General features: G+C 43.0%; 1 protein-coding gene across 1 annotated transcript in view; it reads right to left on the reverse strand.

Annotated features, from left to right (window-relative positions):
* Nucleotides 1-18,330, reverse strand: part of RBP1 (retinol binding protein 1) — an 80,892-nt gene extending 62,562 nt beyond the window's left edge. Inside the window, exon 1 of the mRNA XM_073581315.1 lies at nucleotides 18,090-18,330. Within this exon, the coding sequence (XP_073437416.1) occupies nucleotides 18,090-18,162 (73 nt within the window). The 5' untranslated portion in view covers nucleotides 18,163-18,330. The remainder of the gene's footprint in view (nucleotides 1-18,089) is intronic.
* Nucleotides 18,331-18,876: the final 546 nt, after the last annotated feature.

Consider the following 18,876-nt stretch of genomic DNA (forward strand, 5'->3'; position numbering starts at 1 on the left):
GCAGCATTATACCCTATGAGGGGGCAGCATTATTCCCTATGAGGGGGGCAGTATTATACCCTATGAGGAGGCAGCATTATACCCTACGAGGAGGGCAGCATTATTCCCTATGACGGGGTGCATTATACCCTATGAGGGGGGCAGTATTATACCCTATGAGGGGGGCAGTATTATACCCTATGAGGGGGCAGCATTATACCCTATGAGGGGGTGCATTATTCCCTATGAGGGGGGCAGTATTATACCCTATGAGGGGGTGCATTATACCCTATGAGGGGGTGCATTAAACCCTATGAGGGGGTGCATTAAACCCTATGAGGGGGGCAGTATTATACCCTATGAGGGGGTGCATTATACCCTATGAGGGGGTGCATTATACCCTATGAGGGGGTGCATTATACCCTATGAGGGGGTGCATTATACCCTATGAGAGGGGCAGTATTATATTCTATGAGATGGCTGTATTATATTCTATGAGATGGCTGCATTATATTCTATGAGGGGTCTACATTATATTCTATGAGGGGGCTGCTTTATATTCTATGAGGGGGCTACCCCAACTCCTGCTACATAATTAAGACATGTACAACCTTATATTATACCCAGATATTAGCGTGTTTTACCGCACAATTGGTGGTCTGGTATTTAACTCTATGCAGCTACATAGTGGGCCCCAAGAATGATTTTCTCTGGTGGGCCCAAGGTGTTCCAGTCCGACGCTGCATCTATCTATTATCTCTATTATCTATATCTATCTATCCATCTATCTATCTAGCTATCTCTATCTATCTCTATATCTCTCTCTATATCTATCTATATATCTTTCTAACTCTATATCTGTCTATCTCTATACATATCTCTATATCTAGCTATTATCTCTATATCTATCTCTATATCTATCTTTCTATATCTATCTGTCTCTATATCTATCTATCTCTATCTATTATCTCTATATCTATCTATCTCTATATCTATTTTTATTTATAGCCATCTATCTATATATATTTATCTCTATATCTATCTATATATGTCTATATTATTATTATTATTATTATATCTGTATATCTCTATTATCTATCTCTATCTATTATCTATCTCTATCTATTATCTATCTCTATCTATTATCTATCTCTCTATATCTTTCTATCTATAGCTATGTATCTCTATATCTATCTATCCATTATCTATTTCTATCTATCTCTATATCTATCTACCTATCGATCTATCTATCTATATTTCTTTCTATATCTATCTTTATATCTATCTCTATCTATCTCTATGAATCTTTCTATCTATATCTATCCATTATCTACTTTCTATCCATTATCTACTATCTATCTCTATATCTATCTATTTCTACATCTATCTTTCTATCTATATCTATCTAACTCTATATCTATATATCTATATAGCATTATACCCTATGAGGGGGTGCATTATTCCCTATTAGGGGGGAAGTATTATACCCTATGAGGAGGCAGCATTATACCCTATGAGGAGGCAGCATTATACCCTATGAGGAGGCAGCATTATACCCTATGAGGAGGCAGCATTATACCCTATGAGGAGGCAGCATTATACCCTATGAGGAGGCAGCATTATACCCTATGAGGAGGCAGCATTATACCCTATGAGGAGGGCAGCATTATACCCTATGAGGAGGGCAGCATTATACCCTATGAGGAGGGCAGCATTATTCCCTATGAGGGGGGCAGTATTATACCCTATGATGAGGCAGCATTATACCTTATGAGGAGGGCAGCATTATTACCTATGAGGGGGGCAGTATTATACCCTATGAGGAGGCAGCATTATACCCTATGAGGGGGTGCATTATTCCCTATGAGGGGGGCAGTATTATACCCTATGAGGGGGCAGCATTATACCCTATGAGGAGGCAGCATTATTCCCTATGAGGGGGGCAGTATTATACCCTATGAGGAGGCAGCATTATACCCTACGAGGAGGGCAGCATTATTCCCTATGACGGGGTGCATTATTCCCTATGAGGGGGGCAGTATTATACCCTATGAGGGGGGCAGCATTATACCCTATGAGGGGGTGCATTATTCCCTATGAGGGGGTGTATTATTCCCTATGAGGAGGGCAGTATTATACCCTATGAGGGGGTGCATTATACCCTATGAGGGGGTGCATTAAACCCTATGAGGGGGTGCATTATTCCCTATGAGGGGGGCAGTATTATACCCTATGAGGGGGTGCATTATACCCTATGAGGGGGTGCATTATACCCTATGAGGGGGTGCATTATACCCTATGAGGGGGTGCATTATACCCTATGAGGGGGTGCATTATACCCTATGAGAGGGGCAGTATTATATTCTATGAGATGGCTGTATTATATTCTATGAGATGGCTGCATTATATTCTATGAGGGGTCTACATTATATTCTATGAGGGGGCTGCTTTATATTCTATGAGGGGGCTGCTTTATATTCTATGAGGGGGCTGCTTTATATTCTATGAGGGGGCTACCCCAACTCCTGCTACATAATTAAGACATGTACAACCTTATATTATACCCAGATATTAGCGTGTTTTACCGCACAATTGGTGGTCTGGTATTTAACTCTATGCAGCTACATAGTGGGCCCCAAGAATGATTTTCTCTGGTGGGCCCAAGGTGTTCCAGTCCGACGCTGGAAAGGAGTACTTCATCTTGCCTGGAAGTTGGCTGAGCTCCTGACCCGGAGGACACGGCACGGATGCGGGCTCTTGTGCCACAACAGACCGTGAGTAAAGCTTTGGAACTACATGCCCTGGTGTCCTCCACTTATTCCTGCGTCAACCTACCCAGCACTGCTGCATCCCCTGCGCCTGACACTACACCATCTAAGTGTCACTTCACCTACACTGCCCTGGGACTACAGCCCTTAACATCTTCATTGCGGAACACCACAAGTGGCGTCACGACTTACACATTCACACTGAACATTTACAATGGGCGCCCAGGGCCAAGGGGCCGGGTCCCAGCTACCGTGACATCTCCCACTGAGGACCATTGGGCCCGGTACAGAGTACCTCACAGCCCTGGGTGTGAGGGCATCCTACAACCATCTCACTGGTACTTACAAATATGGAGCACGTATGACATGGCTCTGTGCAGTTACTGTAACTTATCCAAGCACACAAGATTAATCCCGGTATTACCAGGATGATTACTTTAGTCCTTAGAAACACTGTTGTGTTATTAATGGTATTTAGTGAATTACAAAACAGTATTTTACTCCTGGATTTACCATTATAAAACCCCAGTAATGTGTGCACCTCATCACAAATTGTACACTTGGATCAACAAAAACATTCCAATTCAGCTTCCAAATTTTAGCAAAATTTATTGGACATAAAAACAGAAAATAAAGGACAAGCCGCACCAATGATGTGGCTTGTCCATTACCTTCTGTTTTTATGTCCAATACATTTTTCAAAAATTTGGAAGCTGAATTGGAGTGTTGGAATGTTTTTGTTGGACTTTTGGACGCGAGACTACGCGGAATTTGTGCTTCCACGCACCACTAAGCCAAGGCAGGTGAGCTGGTTCATTCATCTATCTGTATACTGGGATATCTGTCCATGATATGCTACAGTGTGCTATAAGACCAGAGATGTGCTTCTCCATGATTCGGTTGGAAGCTCTCTCTCCCGGCGTTACTCTAAGGCCAGGGTCATGCGATCATAGATTGCCTCATCTGAGAGAATTGGGCCCGTTATACAAATGACACTCAGATCACATGCTGATCAGAGTGTCAGCATACTGTAGTGTGATCTGATTCTCGGACAAGAGACTCGGAGCACACTGTGAGGAAAAGATGGAGATCAAGATTTCTCCCTCTTCTCCATTGTGTCAGCGCACGGAAATCAGACTGCACTGAGATGTCATTGGAGTGCAGCCCGATGATCTCCACACTCTTATTGACTTGCAAGGTGGAGTGCGCTCCTGTCATGGTTTGAACAGGGTTCTTGCCCTGCACTCACAGGGTTAAGTGTTCGTGGCCTCTTTCTGGATCTGGGAGGGGTATTTATACTCACTCTTTACCAGGGTTCTTTGTCAGCTATACTGTTGTTCTGGTGTGTCTGACCCCTGGTGTGCGTGTATTCTGCATTGCTTGTTTGATTCCCGTGTATGACCCGGCCTGTTCCCTCACTCTGTACTCCGTTTCTCGCTTTAGTACTATTGTCTTCTCCTGTTCTGACCTCCTGGCTTGGCTATCGTTACTCCGTTACAGTTTGTCCCTATTGTACCGTCTATTGCCCGTTCTGGTTTTCTGACCTATTGCTACGTCCTGACTATCCATTCTGTCTAACCCTTTGCTACTGTATTGGTATCTTGTGCTTTGACCCTGGCTTCATCTGGTTTCTGTCTGTCTATGCCCCTTGGTAACATTGTCCTGTAGTTACCTTTCTAGGAGTTTCCCTGCAGTTCCTAGATCTGTGGAGCTTAGGCCACGCCCCCAGCAGTCATGCGCTTCAGGTCCTGATCTCTGAAGCACGCATCGTCACCACTGCTTCCCTGCTCCACAGGTATCTTTGAGCACTGTCTTTGTACTCAGGACACCCGCACTGGCTCAGTGAGCAAGTGCAGTGCGGGGCTCCTAACAGCTCCGAATATCGGATCAAACTCAGATATGCAGTGATTTTTTTCCCCTGGAACGGCTCCATTTGAGGGGAAAAAAAAAAAAAATCAGACATGTGCACGGCTCCATAGATTAAAATTGTTCTGAGTGTGATCTGACAAAACATTGGGCAGATAATATGAAGCTCTAATGTGTATGAGAGAGTCAAATTCTTTAGCCCTGTATGTTGCGGTGTACTAGGACTCAGAGCCGGACTGGCCATCTGGAAATTCTGGCAAATGCCAGAAGGGCCTGTCTGGTCTTGGGCCACCTTGGCTGCTAACATTGTTGTCAGGATCTGCATCCTCAAGACTCCCACACTGTTCCCAGTTGCGACAGCACAAAGTCGCTGACTTCATCACCTACCCCAGCAGGCCATGGGCATCCCTTTTGTCTTCGATCTGCCGAAGCCAGCACCAACAGGGTAACATGAAAAACCATAAATGTTGTGTAAGCAGAGGGATCAGGCTGGGGGCATCTTTCTTGTGCCTGGTGTGAAACTGTCGGGGCTGTCTCCTCTGTTGTCCGGGGGAAAACTTAAAGGACGGGACCAACCTTTGCACTTAGAAGCAGGGGGCATGTCTGAGACTGTGAACATGTCTGCCACCTGCAGAGACTGTGAACTGAGAAATACTATGTGCCCATTTGCCCCCGCAAAGCAAGGTGCCAAACGCTCCGGGCACGTACCGCACGTGTGCAGCCTAAGAAGTACCGGGTATGTGACAGTGAACTGAATTCTGACCCCTCCGGTGCATGTTTGTCGGGCCACGTTGGGCACCGACATTGCTGTGGCCTGTGTGTTACCCTCCACAGCCCTTGCTGGACTGAGGATCCCGCAGGAGACACCAGAGATTCACCGCTGCCGGAAGGACACAGCTCGTCGTTGTTTTCAGGACTACACTGGATTAACCCCGCGCTGACCATTGTTGGCGCCAACGCTTGTTTCGTGGACTCTATAATCTGGAAGTCGTTAAAACGGATAAGTGATACCTTAAGAACCGCTGCCGTCATTGCCCCCTCATTTTGTCCAAATTGCATACCCTTTATTGCTTACTACCTGCCTTATCCCCGTTTAACCCTATATCTCCCTGCGTGGAGTACATATCTGTTAAAGAAAAATACGCCAACACTTGCTCTGTCTCCTGTCCGTCACTGCATCCTGCAACCCGCTCACAGCTTCACCATGAATTACCAAGAATGATTACTCTAGAACATTGAAACTGCATTACTGCTACAGAAAAAGGGAAAAAAGGAAAAAAAAAGGCTCTATTTAGTGTATATATGAAATATTCATCTGCAAAATTGCCACGTAAAATACATTGGGAAAAAAAAAAAAAAAAAAAAAAAAGGGACTTTGTGCATAGATTGGCCAACATATGTAAGCACAATTGCCATGTCAAGGCATCCTTCAAAGTTGGGTCCCTGTTCTGATATGTCACCTCTCATTGGCAAAAAAAGCAAAATCTCTAATGGGGCCCACAATTTTTGCAAGTCTATAATAGGATTAGTCTTTTTTTATAGGTCAAAGGGACTTTTGGGGCCCCCTAGGCTCCAGAGTCCAGGTGCAATTGCAGCCCTTGCACCTACTGTAGTTTCGCCACTGATCACTTTACCGCAAGTATGCGATTTGCAGAAATGCGGTCACGTGCTAACTAAATGTGCAACGGCTCTGTGGCGCCCCTGAGGGTTCAGTCGCCACAGAGGTACTGCACCTCACCCAAAGGTTTGGTATCCCACAACCAGGTAAGATGGAGGCACCTGACCACATGCCACACCTGCATCTCACACACCCGTAGAATATGCAAATAAAGTCCGTGGAGCCTCATTTAAGAGTCTCAAACACGGGACTAGCTAGATCTTCCTCCAGTGATGTTGACACCCGTAGAATAGCAGAGCACCCTTTATGGCCCCTGCTTGGTACACGAAGGGTGTTGGGAGGTGGGCGGAGTTTAGGTGAAGAGTGGGAGAATTGTAGGATGTGAGGAGAGTTCCCTCAGAGGGAGGGAAGGAGACAAGATGAGTCTACAGCAGCTCCAGTTAATAGGAGTTGTTGGACTGATTGGCTTTTACAGAAAGTTCCTTGGAAGGAAAAGTGGTTCTTCTGGAGGCACAGGTGGAGTGTACTCCCCGTGGGCTCATTCCACACTGACAGACGTCATGTGGAGGAAGAATCAGGTCACAAAAGGGTCTCAGTCCCTAGCCTAGTGGAATGGACACCGAACTCAACTAGCAAGCTGACAGTTGTGGTCACTTTACGGGCCACAGCAACTCACCACAGTTATTCCCACCAGAAAGGCAGCAATATAGGATCAAAGAAATGGATTGTACACATCTGACAGGATTTGCAGCAGCTGGCCTGGGACGCTAACTGTGAGGTGCTGGCAAGAGAAAGCAGCATTGTGGAGACGGCCAGGGAAGGTACATACTGACAGGGAGTGCTAGAAGGGTGTACTTCATCTTATTTAGAAGTTGGCTGGACCCCTCACCTGGAGAATACAGCACCAAAGCGGATATCTGTGCACACCAGAACTGTAAGTAAAGTCTTGGAAAAGCATTTAACTGCATCATCTGCCTTCTTCCTACGTCACCAATCCAGCACTGCTACATCCTTCACTCCGCACTATACAGTGGGGCAAAAAAGTATTTAGTCAGTCAGCAATAGTGCAAGTTCCACCACTTAAAAAGATGAGAGGCGTCTGTAATTTACATCATAGGTAGACCTCAACTATGGGAGACAAACTGAGAAAAAAAAATCCAGAAAAATCACATTGTCTGTTTTTTTTTCATTTTATTTGCATATTATGGTGGAAAATAAGTATTTGGTCAGAAACAAAATTTCATCTCAATACTTTGTGATATATCCTTTGTTGGCAATGACAGAGGTCAAACGTTTTCTGTAAGTCTTCACAAGGTTGCCACACACTGTTGTTGGTATGTTGGCCCATTCCTCCATGCAGATCTCCTCTAGAGCAGTGATGTTTTTGGCTTTTCGCTTGGCAACACGGACTTTCAACTCCCTCCAAAGGTTTTCTATAGGGTTGAGATCTGGAGACTGGCTAGGCCACTCCAGGACCTTGAAATGCTTCTTACAAAGCCACTCCTTCGTTGCCCTGGCGGTGTGCTTTGGATCATTGTCATGTTGAAAGACCCAGCCACGTTTCATATTCAATGCCCTTGCTGATGGAAGGAGGTTTGCACTCAAAATCTCACGATACATGGCCCCATTCATTCTTTCATGTACCCGGATCAGTCGTCCTGGCCCCTTTGCAGAGAAACAGCCCCAAAGCATGAAGTTTCCACCACCATGCCTTACAGTAGGTATGGTGTTTGATGGATGCAACTAAGTATTCTTTTTCCTCCAAACACGACAAGTTGTGTTTCTACCAAACAGTTCCAGTTTGGTTTCATCAGACCATAGGACATTCTCCCAAAACTCCTCTGGATCATCCAAATGCTCTCTAGCAAACTTCAGACGGGCCCGGACATGTACAGGCTTAAGCAGTGGGACACGTCTGGCACTGCAGGATCTGAGTCCATGGTGGCGTAGTGTGTTACTTATGGTAGGCCTTGTTACATTGGTCCCAGCTCTCTGCAGTTCATTCACTAGGTCCCCCCGCGTGGTTCTGGGATTTTTGCTCACCGTTCTTGTGATCATTCTGACCCCACGGGGTGGGATTTTGCGTGGAGCACCAGATCGAGGGAGATTATCAGTGGTCTTGTATGTCTTTCATTTTCTAATTATTTCTCCCACAGTTGATTTCTTCACTCCAAGCTGGTTGGCTACTGCAGATTCAGTCTTCCCAGCCTGGTGCAGGGCTACAATTTTGTTTCTGGTGTCCTTTGACAGCTCTTTGGTCTTCACCATAGTGGAGTTTGGAGTCAGACTGTTTGAGGGTGTGCACAGGTGTCTTTTTATACTGATAACAAGTTTAAACAGGTGCCATTACTACAGGTAATGAGTGGAGGAAAGAGGAGACTCTTAAAGAAGAAGTTACAGGTCTGTGAGAGCCAGAAATCTTGATTGCTTGTTTCTGACCAAATACTTATTTTCCACCATAATATGCAAATAAAATGAAAAAAAAACAGACAATGTGATTTTCTGGATTTTTTTTTCTCAGTTTGTCTCCCATAGTTGAGGTCTACCTATGATGTTAATTACAGACGCCTCTCATCTTTTTAAGTGGTGGAACTTGCACTATTGCTGACTGACTAAATACTTTTTTGCCCCACTGTATCACCATCTCCAAACTCATCTCAACTGCCCTGGGACTACAACTCTGCCTGTGAAGAGCTATTACACCTCGGCTGCATCATGCCATCTGTCCCAGAGGATCTGCACTGCAGCGCTGGTCCCCTTCTGACCAGATACCACAGGTGGCATCACAAACTTATTCATACAAACTTTATTCCTATTCAATTCCACTATTTTACATGAACATTTGGGGCCACGGATCGGGTCTCTGCCGCGGCGACACTTCCCCTTTAAGACACTGACCCGGTACTGAGTATCCCACGGCCTCTGGGGCGCTTCAGCTCACTTCAAATCAAATTAGCAAAGCCATGATGGCCCGCTTCCAATGCCAGCAATGTGCGCTATGAAGATTCAAAAGTCTGAAGTTACATTCACTTTAACCTCAACCCCTTTAACGATCAGTATGGTTGTATTTTTTATTAATAATATGGTGTTATTATATATTAGTATTATTGTATATGCTGGTAATATTTGGTTATGGTTTGTTTCTATTTATCTATTATACTGCAATATTATAAATTTGATATTATAATTATTTAATCTTATATAGCAATATTATTGGTATTACTAGAAATAATGGTCTTGTAATAAATCATGACTTCCTCCAGGCAGGGTAATATTAGTAATATGTCCCTGTCTGGGGTTCAGGGGCGAGGACAACACGGGCCTCTGTGATTTCAAATGCCAGGGCTGACTTTCAGTCCCAGTTTGTCCCTGCTAGGACTCCAGGCAAATACAATTCTGACTGGCATGAGGGAGGATAAAGGAACATCTTATTTGACTTCTCAAGGGTTAACAATAACCAAATGTAATAACCTAATGAACATGAGGCAATAGAGAAGGCCAAGGTCATGCCCTGGACTCCAGTGGTGACCTTCACCTTTCTTGACATGCACATGACCCTAAGGCTGTGTGCCCACGTAGCGTTTTTTTAAGCGTTTCTGCAGCGCTTTTAGACAAGCGATTCTGCTGCAGAAACGCTTAAGAAAAGCATCCAGTTGTCTTTTAATGAAAAACGCACATGTTGTGCCAATGGTGTGTTTTTAACCGTTGCGGAAACGCTTAGCGATTAAAAACACAGCATGTTCATTAATTTTGCGGAATCGCCTGCGATTCTGCATACCATCAATTATACTGGCAAAAACGCTTAGGAAAATGCATGCAAAAACGCTTGACAAACGCGCGTCATAAAACACATGCGTTTTCCCGGGAGCAGGGTGTGCGATTCTGCTCAGGTTTATTCTGCTTCAGAATCGCTACGTGGGCACATAGCCTAAAAGATTCTTGACTGCCTATTAGAGTATTCATTATCTGCACTGAAACAGACCCCATTCCTGAAAAATGTAATTTTTGTTGTGTGCCGGGGGCTTTATCCAAGTGAAAAAGGTTACTGCTTTTGGGCACAATGTTACGATACGGGGTGTGCTTTATCTGTGCAATGTTTAGGTAGGGAATATTTGTCAGAGTAACACCTACAGTACATCTCCTCCCTTGTTTCAGTATACCACCCTACCCGTGCCCTCCGTTCTGCTGATGACCTGAGGTTAGCATCCTCAATAATCAGAACCTCCCACTCTCGTCTCAAAGACTTTACACGTGCTGCGCCAATTCTTTGGAATGCACTTCCCAGGTCAATATGATTAGTCCCCAATCCCCACAATTTTAAGCGTGCCCTGAAAACGCATTTATTCAGACTGGCCTATCGCCTCAACACATTAACCTAATCTATCCCTGTGTGGCACAGACAAAAGTTTTACCATAACCAGGTTCCCCGCATCATGTTCCCACATGCTTTATGCATCCATTAGCCCTCTGTGTCTGTACTGTTACACACTTAACATTATGGCTTGTCCATACAATCAGGGCAATTGTTACCATCCAACTTTCGTGTCTACCTCTTTCCTCATAGACTGTAAGCTTGCGAGCAGGGCCCTCTTTCCTCTTGGTATTTGTTATGATCTATGTGATTATTGCTATGCTGTAATGTCTCTTGTCTGTACAAATCCCCTCTGAATTGTAAAGTGCTACGGAATATGTCGGCGCTATAGAAATAAAATTTATTATTACATTAGAGTTATGCAAAAAAAAAAAAAAAAAATTCTGCCCCGATCCGGCATTCAGTCAGGTTACGACACCATATGCTACTGATAATATTCTATGGAGAAATTATAATTTTTATACTTAGCCAATAGAGGTATCATGCCTAGAACACTTGTCTTTTCTTGGGCATAAAAGTATGTAGATTGATTTTTCTGGCTAACACAGTACTACAGTAAAAAATTTTTATTGGACATCAATATACAGTTATGTAAGACCAGACGATATGTAATTACTGCAGCATGTGAACAGTATGCTAGAAAATCCTATTTGCCTCGCTGGAAATATGGCCGAATGCCACAATGCGAGCATAGCTTTATAAGTGACGAATGTGGGGTTCATCTAGGATCAGACATGCTGGATTTACGCATACCTGATCCTTTGTTTCCTGACATAATGAGATTATACCCTTCTCCCTATTGAAATGAACATGCATACTCAGCTGATCCTGGTGGGCTTAGTAGTGGGAAAGCTGGGCGCGATAGTTGGCAGCCAAAAGTGCACATGGTGAGCAAACATCTATTGTGCATGATCAGCAATAAACTGTAGAGGCACAAATATTTTGTAAAGCAACAGTCAGTTCAAAGGCGTAAGTAACAATCATTATGGGGTGTTCAAAATAAGCACATAAATGAAAAAGTTGCATTTGATGACAAAACCGCACATAGCCGCTATGTTACTAAACCGGTCACATCGAACGTGGTATCTGATCTGCAGGGAGATTGTTATAGGGCAAAAAAAGTTGAGAAGATCAGTGACTGACAGCCATCTCTGTAGGCACACTTATACAGAAAAGGCTGTCTATCACTGGCAAGACCGCCCACTGGACCGGAAAGCCTCAAATGAGTGGGGATTGCAATGAATAAAGAAGAAATTATAGACATTTGTGAGAAAAGATTTAGTGCAACTTGTGTTTTACACTGTAGATAGCTGTCAGATCAATTTGTACTTTACCCATTAAAATCCCTGCAATTTGTATGCCAAGAGTCCAGTGGGCGGTCATATTCATCGATTGTATACACACACGGCCTGATTAATAAAAGCTTTTAAAACCAGTATTCTGTCTTAAATTTTTATTAAAAGTTTAACATTTTTGATGCAAATCGAGGCAGCGCTAAAATTGTGCAACTTTTGACACTCTGACGCCATCGTTCTGTTGTGACTGCCGCTCGTCAAGTTCACGAGGAGCAATGCCCTTCACCAAGCCACATTCCTACACCAGCAGGGACTGGTGTAAGATTTGTGGCGAGACATACTCCCCTCCTCCGATTCTCCAGATTCATGAAATGCGCTTCCTAATCCTGATTCATGAAGTGCGCTTCCTAATGAAATCGGGGGCATCTGCAGTCAGTTATTTAAATGGACAGCACATCGACCCAGAATTTTATTGATTTGTACGTGAAAACCAAACTGTATTTTCCTACTATTTACCATTATTATAAAACTACAGTAATGTGTGCACATCGTCAAGAATTTTACAGAGATGTCTATCCATGAAGTCATAAAGCTATAGGGCAGCGAGAACTTTAAGAACCAGAGATGTTTTTCTCGGTATCAAAATAAATTATTTAGTCCTGTCTGTTGTGGAAAACTAGGACTCCTGGCAAATATGGCTTGGTGTGAGCGAGGAGAAGATAATGTACTAATTATGCGATCACTGAAGGGTTAGCTAAAAGAAAATATACCAAAATGTCCAAGAGGAAATAGCCCATGATCTTATCTGTTATCTTCAGTGGTGACATTCAACTTTTACAACCTACAGATGACCCTACAAAATTATTGACTGGTCGTAAGAAATTCATTGTTCATCTGCACTGACATAGAAAGTCAAGAAACAATACAAGTTCTCTATTGTGTCTCTAGGAAACTGGGATGATTACCACTATGGCTAGTATAAGGGTATGTTCACACGTGGAGTTTCTGCAGTGATTTTCCAGCAATTTTTATGCAGCATATCTGGTGCATTTTATAGGACTAGCATAATAATTCAGATTTCTGAACTCTCATTTGCACGCTTTTTTTTTCTGCACCTACTTTTGGACCTGCTATGTTTTTGTAAATTTTCATCTTTTTTTTTGCAGCGCTTTTCACCCATTGATATGAATGTGGGTGAAAAATACACATAAAAATACTGCACAGCCTGACGACAAGAACGCAACCCATAAGCTATGTGCTCACTAAGGTTTTCAAGGAGTTTTTGAATTAGAAGCTGAGTGGAAACTCTCAAATTCTCCCTCTCAAAAGTCCTCAGAAACTTTGATTTTCCGCTAAGTTTCTGCTCTGAATACTCAGCAATAAAAGATTCAGTGTGCACATAGCTTAAAAAGGTCTTACATCAGGGATAAGCCGAGACCATTATGGTGTACTAAGGTAAATAAGGTGAACTGTTGCCACATAAGAAGTGGTAACCTAATGTCCTCGAGGGCACCACCCTCAACTGTCCATTCTAGGACAATAACCAACGCTCCATGTACTCCACCAATCGGGGGGATGAGGTGGAATTGAACAGATTTCTCCATACTAATGGAAGTAGAATATTCTGGGGGCTATCGTGCCTAAAATAGTTCAAATATTATGGCCGAATATGTCACTTGGGATACTGATAGAAATCATCCCTTTTTTATTTGGTCTCAGGGCAGTGGGAACATAATTTAGTGACCTCTCATCCTCTATTAAAGTTAGGGTTTAACACAACCTCAAGGTTTTACCTTTATATTTTCCTTTTACCTCTTTGCTTATGTATTGTATTATTTCAAACACCCCATTACCAATGATTATAATTGTTCCACAAAATATTACGTACGGTATGTTCTCTAGATTCTGTGATCTTTTGGCAATAATAGAGCAGAGGCTGAGCATGTGCACCTCTGCCCCCTTCAAAATGGGATTCCATAGCCCCAAACTCTGAATTAGGGCTCATTCGCACTTGCAATCAAATTCGGACGAGCGAGTGCAGTCCGATAAAAAAAAAAATCATATTGCACTTGCCCCAATATTTCTCTATAGGGCAGCTCACATCTGTGCTTATTTTCTCATGCCAATTCATCATGTGAAAACAATCACAGCATGCTGTGATTGCACCCGAGAATTGGATCTCACGCACCCATAAAAGTCTATAAAACATTGCACTGCATTCGGATATCACCAAAATGCAGTGCGATTCCCGCGGACGCCAGCAATGGAAGAGATGGAGAAATTAATTTCTCCGTCTCCTGCTGTGCTCAGATTCTCTCATGAGAGAGAGGCCAGGAGCCAAGGGTCATTAGCATATCGCATCCAATACTCTCACATGAGAGAATCACCGAATGCCAGACGCTAATGGGAACCTGGCCTTACTGTGGGTCTCAGTGGGAATAATCCTTGGTCTAAAGAATGTCAAAAAATAGATGCAACAGCGATTATGTAAACCGGAACATCTGGTGGAAAAAAGAAAGCTCAAATTCCTTCTTTGAAGGTGATCGGGAAGAAAACCTCTCGAAAACCAGGCCCTGCCCAATCAAAAGGCTGCAAAGAACACTTAAGAAAAAATAAATCATCAAAAACTCTTCCAAAAATGCTTTAGGCAAAGAAAAATTCCTACAAAAACCTCAAAGAAGGAGTGTTTGGTGGTTTTTCAATGACACAAAAAATTCCATCAACTCATAACTAAAAGGTCAGTTTTCATTTGGTACACAAATGGAGAAATGGATATGTGAAGGTAGTCTGAGGGCCCTTGCAGAGGTCTATGGATCTTGGACCACAATGCACAGACTGGCCACGGGTCTCCTGACCCGAGATCAACAGACTCAAAAATATTTGAAGGTGTGATGCTATAGTTAGGAGACCCTTGAACAGTCTGTATATTGCGGTCCATGAGATTTACATACGTCTGAATGAGCTCTTATACAGAAATAGCTGCCAATCACTAATTAGGACCGCCCACTGGACTCTGTAGCTCAAAAATATTGGACTTTTCAATGAATTTCAACTTATACAAATCATAGAGCTTTATGTAAAGTGATTTAGTATATTAGTCTGTTCAGCAATGGTGCAACTTGAAGCTCATGGGCCCCAATGCATAAGTTCAATGGGGCCTTTAATTATTGCAAATTTTTAATAGTATTGGTCTTTTCTTATAGGTTAAACAGACATTTTGGGCCCCGTAGGCAACACTTCCACCATGAGTTTTGATATTGCAGAATTCATGCACTATTTTTGCACCTATTATTTAGGTTAGGTTAGTTGTGTTTATTCATTGAATTTTTGTGCGTTTTTTTTTAACATGAGTTTTTATTGCGTTTTTGATGCTGCGATTTTTGTCTGGCATGTTATGCTTTAAATAAAGCTGACTTGTTTTTGAAACTTTCTGGTATTTTAATATTCACTGAACTTTATTGACATACGTAGGTGAGGATTATATGCGTTTTCGCATCTAATGTAAGTTCATAGGGAAAAATCTGCACAGAAAACTCAGAGAAACTGACATGATTCGGATCGCAGATCAGTTCATGCAGCGTAAATAAGTACAGTGGGCATGAGAGGTCTAGAAATCCCATCCACTTTGCTGGAACTGTAAGACGCTGCGTGTTTTCCTGAGTCGAAAAGGAGATAAAAGCTCATCATGGGAACGAAGCCTAAGGTTTGCAGCCCCTGCACCTATTGTAGTTGCGCCCCTGCAGCTCAGCTCCTCCTGTCCTGACACAGCATTCAGGGCAGACCGGCCTCTTCAAAGCCAGAAAACAGGCATTAGAAATAAATTGGGAACAGGATGATAATTTGTAAAACCTATAAAATGTGACTGTGTACATGATAATTAAGTGCAATAAAGCATATTTGGTGTCTACCCCCTCCCCTGTCTTAAATATTAGGTTCTATTATCTGCATGTTTGTTACATTTACAAGCTGGGATCAATTAGTTAAGCATTGTAGTAATATTTTTACATCAGAATATAGCCTGGTATGTATTTGGCAGCACTTTATAATACAGAGATACGTGTGCGTGCATGCATTGTGGCCTGGGTGCGCATGACTGATGCTGCGTCTGTGTGAACAAAGACCATTACCATGCACCCATGAAATAAGCGCTGAAGACACAAGTCCATGCAATGACTGGTGGTAATGACCCAGTATTGGAACTCTTAGCTGCACATTGCAGAGCTGGACGGAGACGTCTCTAAGTGCCTTTGTTTGAGTCCCTTTGATATAATTGATAACATTGACTACGCGCGGGGCAGCATGCGGTACAGCCATGTGGAGGATATTCGGTTTAGTTTTATATAGTATAGATCACTAAACGCATCAGAGGGTTAATCTCTATATGTACGCATGTAGCACAACTCAGTCAACGGTTAGGCTGTCAGTAGTTTTACATAGGACTGCATGTAAACCTACTTCATTGAAACAAACCTGAAAACAGTTGGCCATAATTAAGAAGCATTTTAGCACAAAACCCTGACCTGTCGCTTTCACTAAAGGCTCATTCACACGTCAGTATTTGGTCAGTGTTTGTATGCCAAAGCCAGGAATGGAACTTACCAAGAAAAAATATAATTGAAAGTCTGATGTCTGTTCTTTGTTTTGGAGACACTCCTGGTTTTGGCATACAAATACTGATGAAATACTGATCAAAAATACTGATGTGTGAAAGAGGCCGAAAACAAAGTTAGACCTATAGGATTTTTTTAAATGATCTCGGTTTAATCGCAGAGGCTAGTTGATATCGCGGCCATTATAGGGAGCTAAATTGTGACTAATACTATGCTAACACTAGCTGAGTCCCAGATGTATTATGCATGCATTTGTGCACCGGGATTATGGGTAAAAGCTCAATCTTGGGTCTAAAGAGCCGAACTGACAGCTCCAGAGGGATCTAGGTCAGCCCAGGTCTCTAGACCCACCTACACGGACATATGTGTTATTGGTACATGTGCGATCCGCGGGCACAGAACGCAAACGTACCGATGTAATGGACAAGTTCACACGAGCGCAAAACGCACTTCTCAGCCATTTTGCAAACAAAGAGTGGCACGTAACATACGCCCGTCTGCAACGAGGATGAGCGCACACAGATGATCAGGATTCCAATGACATCTGGAATTTGCAAACGTGACTGGCCAAACGGTAAACTTAGTCCGCTCTAATATGTAAAGTGAATGTGTTGGCACTATAGAAATAACATTGTTATTATTAGTCTAAGCTTCATTCAGAAATCCATTTTTTTCCCTACACAAAGTTTTTTTTTTTTTTTTTCTCTAAGCCATTTTTCAACAGCGCTCTAGATCCGATTTTCATCCATTTTCAGTTTGTTTTTCTAGGATGCAGAAAATGAGAAAAAAAATTCCAAGTTTCCGACCCTTTAAACCAAAAACAGACAGCGTTCAGATGCCACTCGTGTGTGATCCAATTTTTCCACGGACGCATTGAGATGCGCCCGCAAACTAGATCAGAAACGGACAGGTCTACGTTTTCTTTTAGAGGTTGTAAACAAAAAAACAAACCCCGGATGTGAACAGCCTCATAAACAATAATAGGTTTGAATTCTACAATGAGCCCTAACTTATGTCACGTCATTAGGATGAGGAAATAATTCCGTCCTAAAGAGCTAAAATAAAGAATTTACTCCTTCTCTACGCAGCCTCTGGTATAAACCCATACTACAGGCTCCGACATCACTTCTTTGTTACCACGTCCCTTACGATTGCACATGGCCAGCGACACATTTATGGTATTATAAAGGCAGCAAGTTATATGACGTGTGGGTAAGTGCCAAAAAGTAAAAATTATCCAAAAATCTACGAATTGTACAAAGATTTCTCTAGAGGCCAAAATGTGTAGAAGAGAGAGTGAAGATCAGCGGGCTTAATCAGAGCGGTGAAATACTAGATCTGTGGGGGAACCAAAAGTTGGAATTTTAGATTAAGGAAGAACATTCCTGTGTCTGTAATGAAGCCCGAGCGCTTCACGAATCACGAGAAATGGCAATGTACAGAGGACTCAGCCCTTTCACTAGTTAACGGGGTTGTACATTGATCCATTGAAAGTCAAACAAAACCTTTTATGTCTATTCTAACTGCACAGCGGGGACGATTCTGCCAAAAACAAGACACCTGACGCTGAACCTGACTCACCAAGTGCCTTCAGATATTCCTCAAAATTCTCATTGCTTTGCATTTTCCAGTAGCCATTGAAGTCAACGGGCATGATTGCTGGGGAGTAGTGGGGTGCTTGCTGTGGAGGCTGGAGGTGTAGTGTGTTCTGGTTCCAGTGACTGAGAGATGCGGTTACTCAAATCCTGCTGTTCACTGAGCCCCTCCTAATTCTATCACAATGCGAGAAGCTACCTCCCACCCACTGCTGGACATCTCTGCACACACCCTGGGCTCTCCACAGCTGGACGCACTCACTGGTAGCCTGTTACATGGTGCGCTCGCCCACTCCTTGTCTGATGGGTGAACGTATAAGAACATGTGGAGATTGCAGAAGGTTTTACTTATTATTTTAGACCCTCTTGCAATTCATTGCAGCTTCCATGGTCTATTATCAGCATTCTCCAGCTTGTACGTGTTTAGTATAGGAACGAGATAATTAATGTAGAGGTTCTAGAAAGGTTCATGCCACTTCAGGCTACGTCACATTTTTTTTTCCTATTTAATTCACTCTCTTTGGCCACGTTCAGATGTTGAGTATTTGGTGAGTTTTTTACCTCAGTATTTGAAAGGCTACTTTCACACATCAGGTTTTCGGCGTCAGGTGCGATCCAGCGTCGTGCCGGAATGCCGGATCCGGCAAATGTTTTGTAAAACCTGATGTGCCAGATCCGGTTTTCTGCCGGATCCGTCTTGTTCTTGACAGACAAAACCGGATCCGTCTCATCCGGTTCATCCGTTTTTCTATCCGTTTTTCGACGGATTACGC

The sequence above is a fragment of the Dendrobates tinctorius genome, unplaced genomic scaffold, assembly GCF_039654945.1.
Source record: "Dendrobates tinctorius isolate UK_male_01 unplaced genomic scaffold, ASM3965494v1 ptg000069l, whole genome shotgun sequence".
Taxonomy (NCBI): Eukaryota; Metazoa; Chordata; class Amphibia; order Anura; family Dendrobatidae; genus Dendrobates; species Dendrobates tinctorius.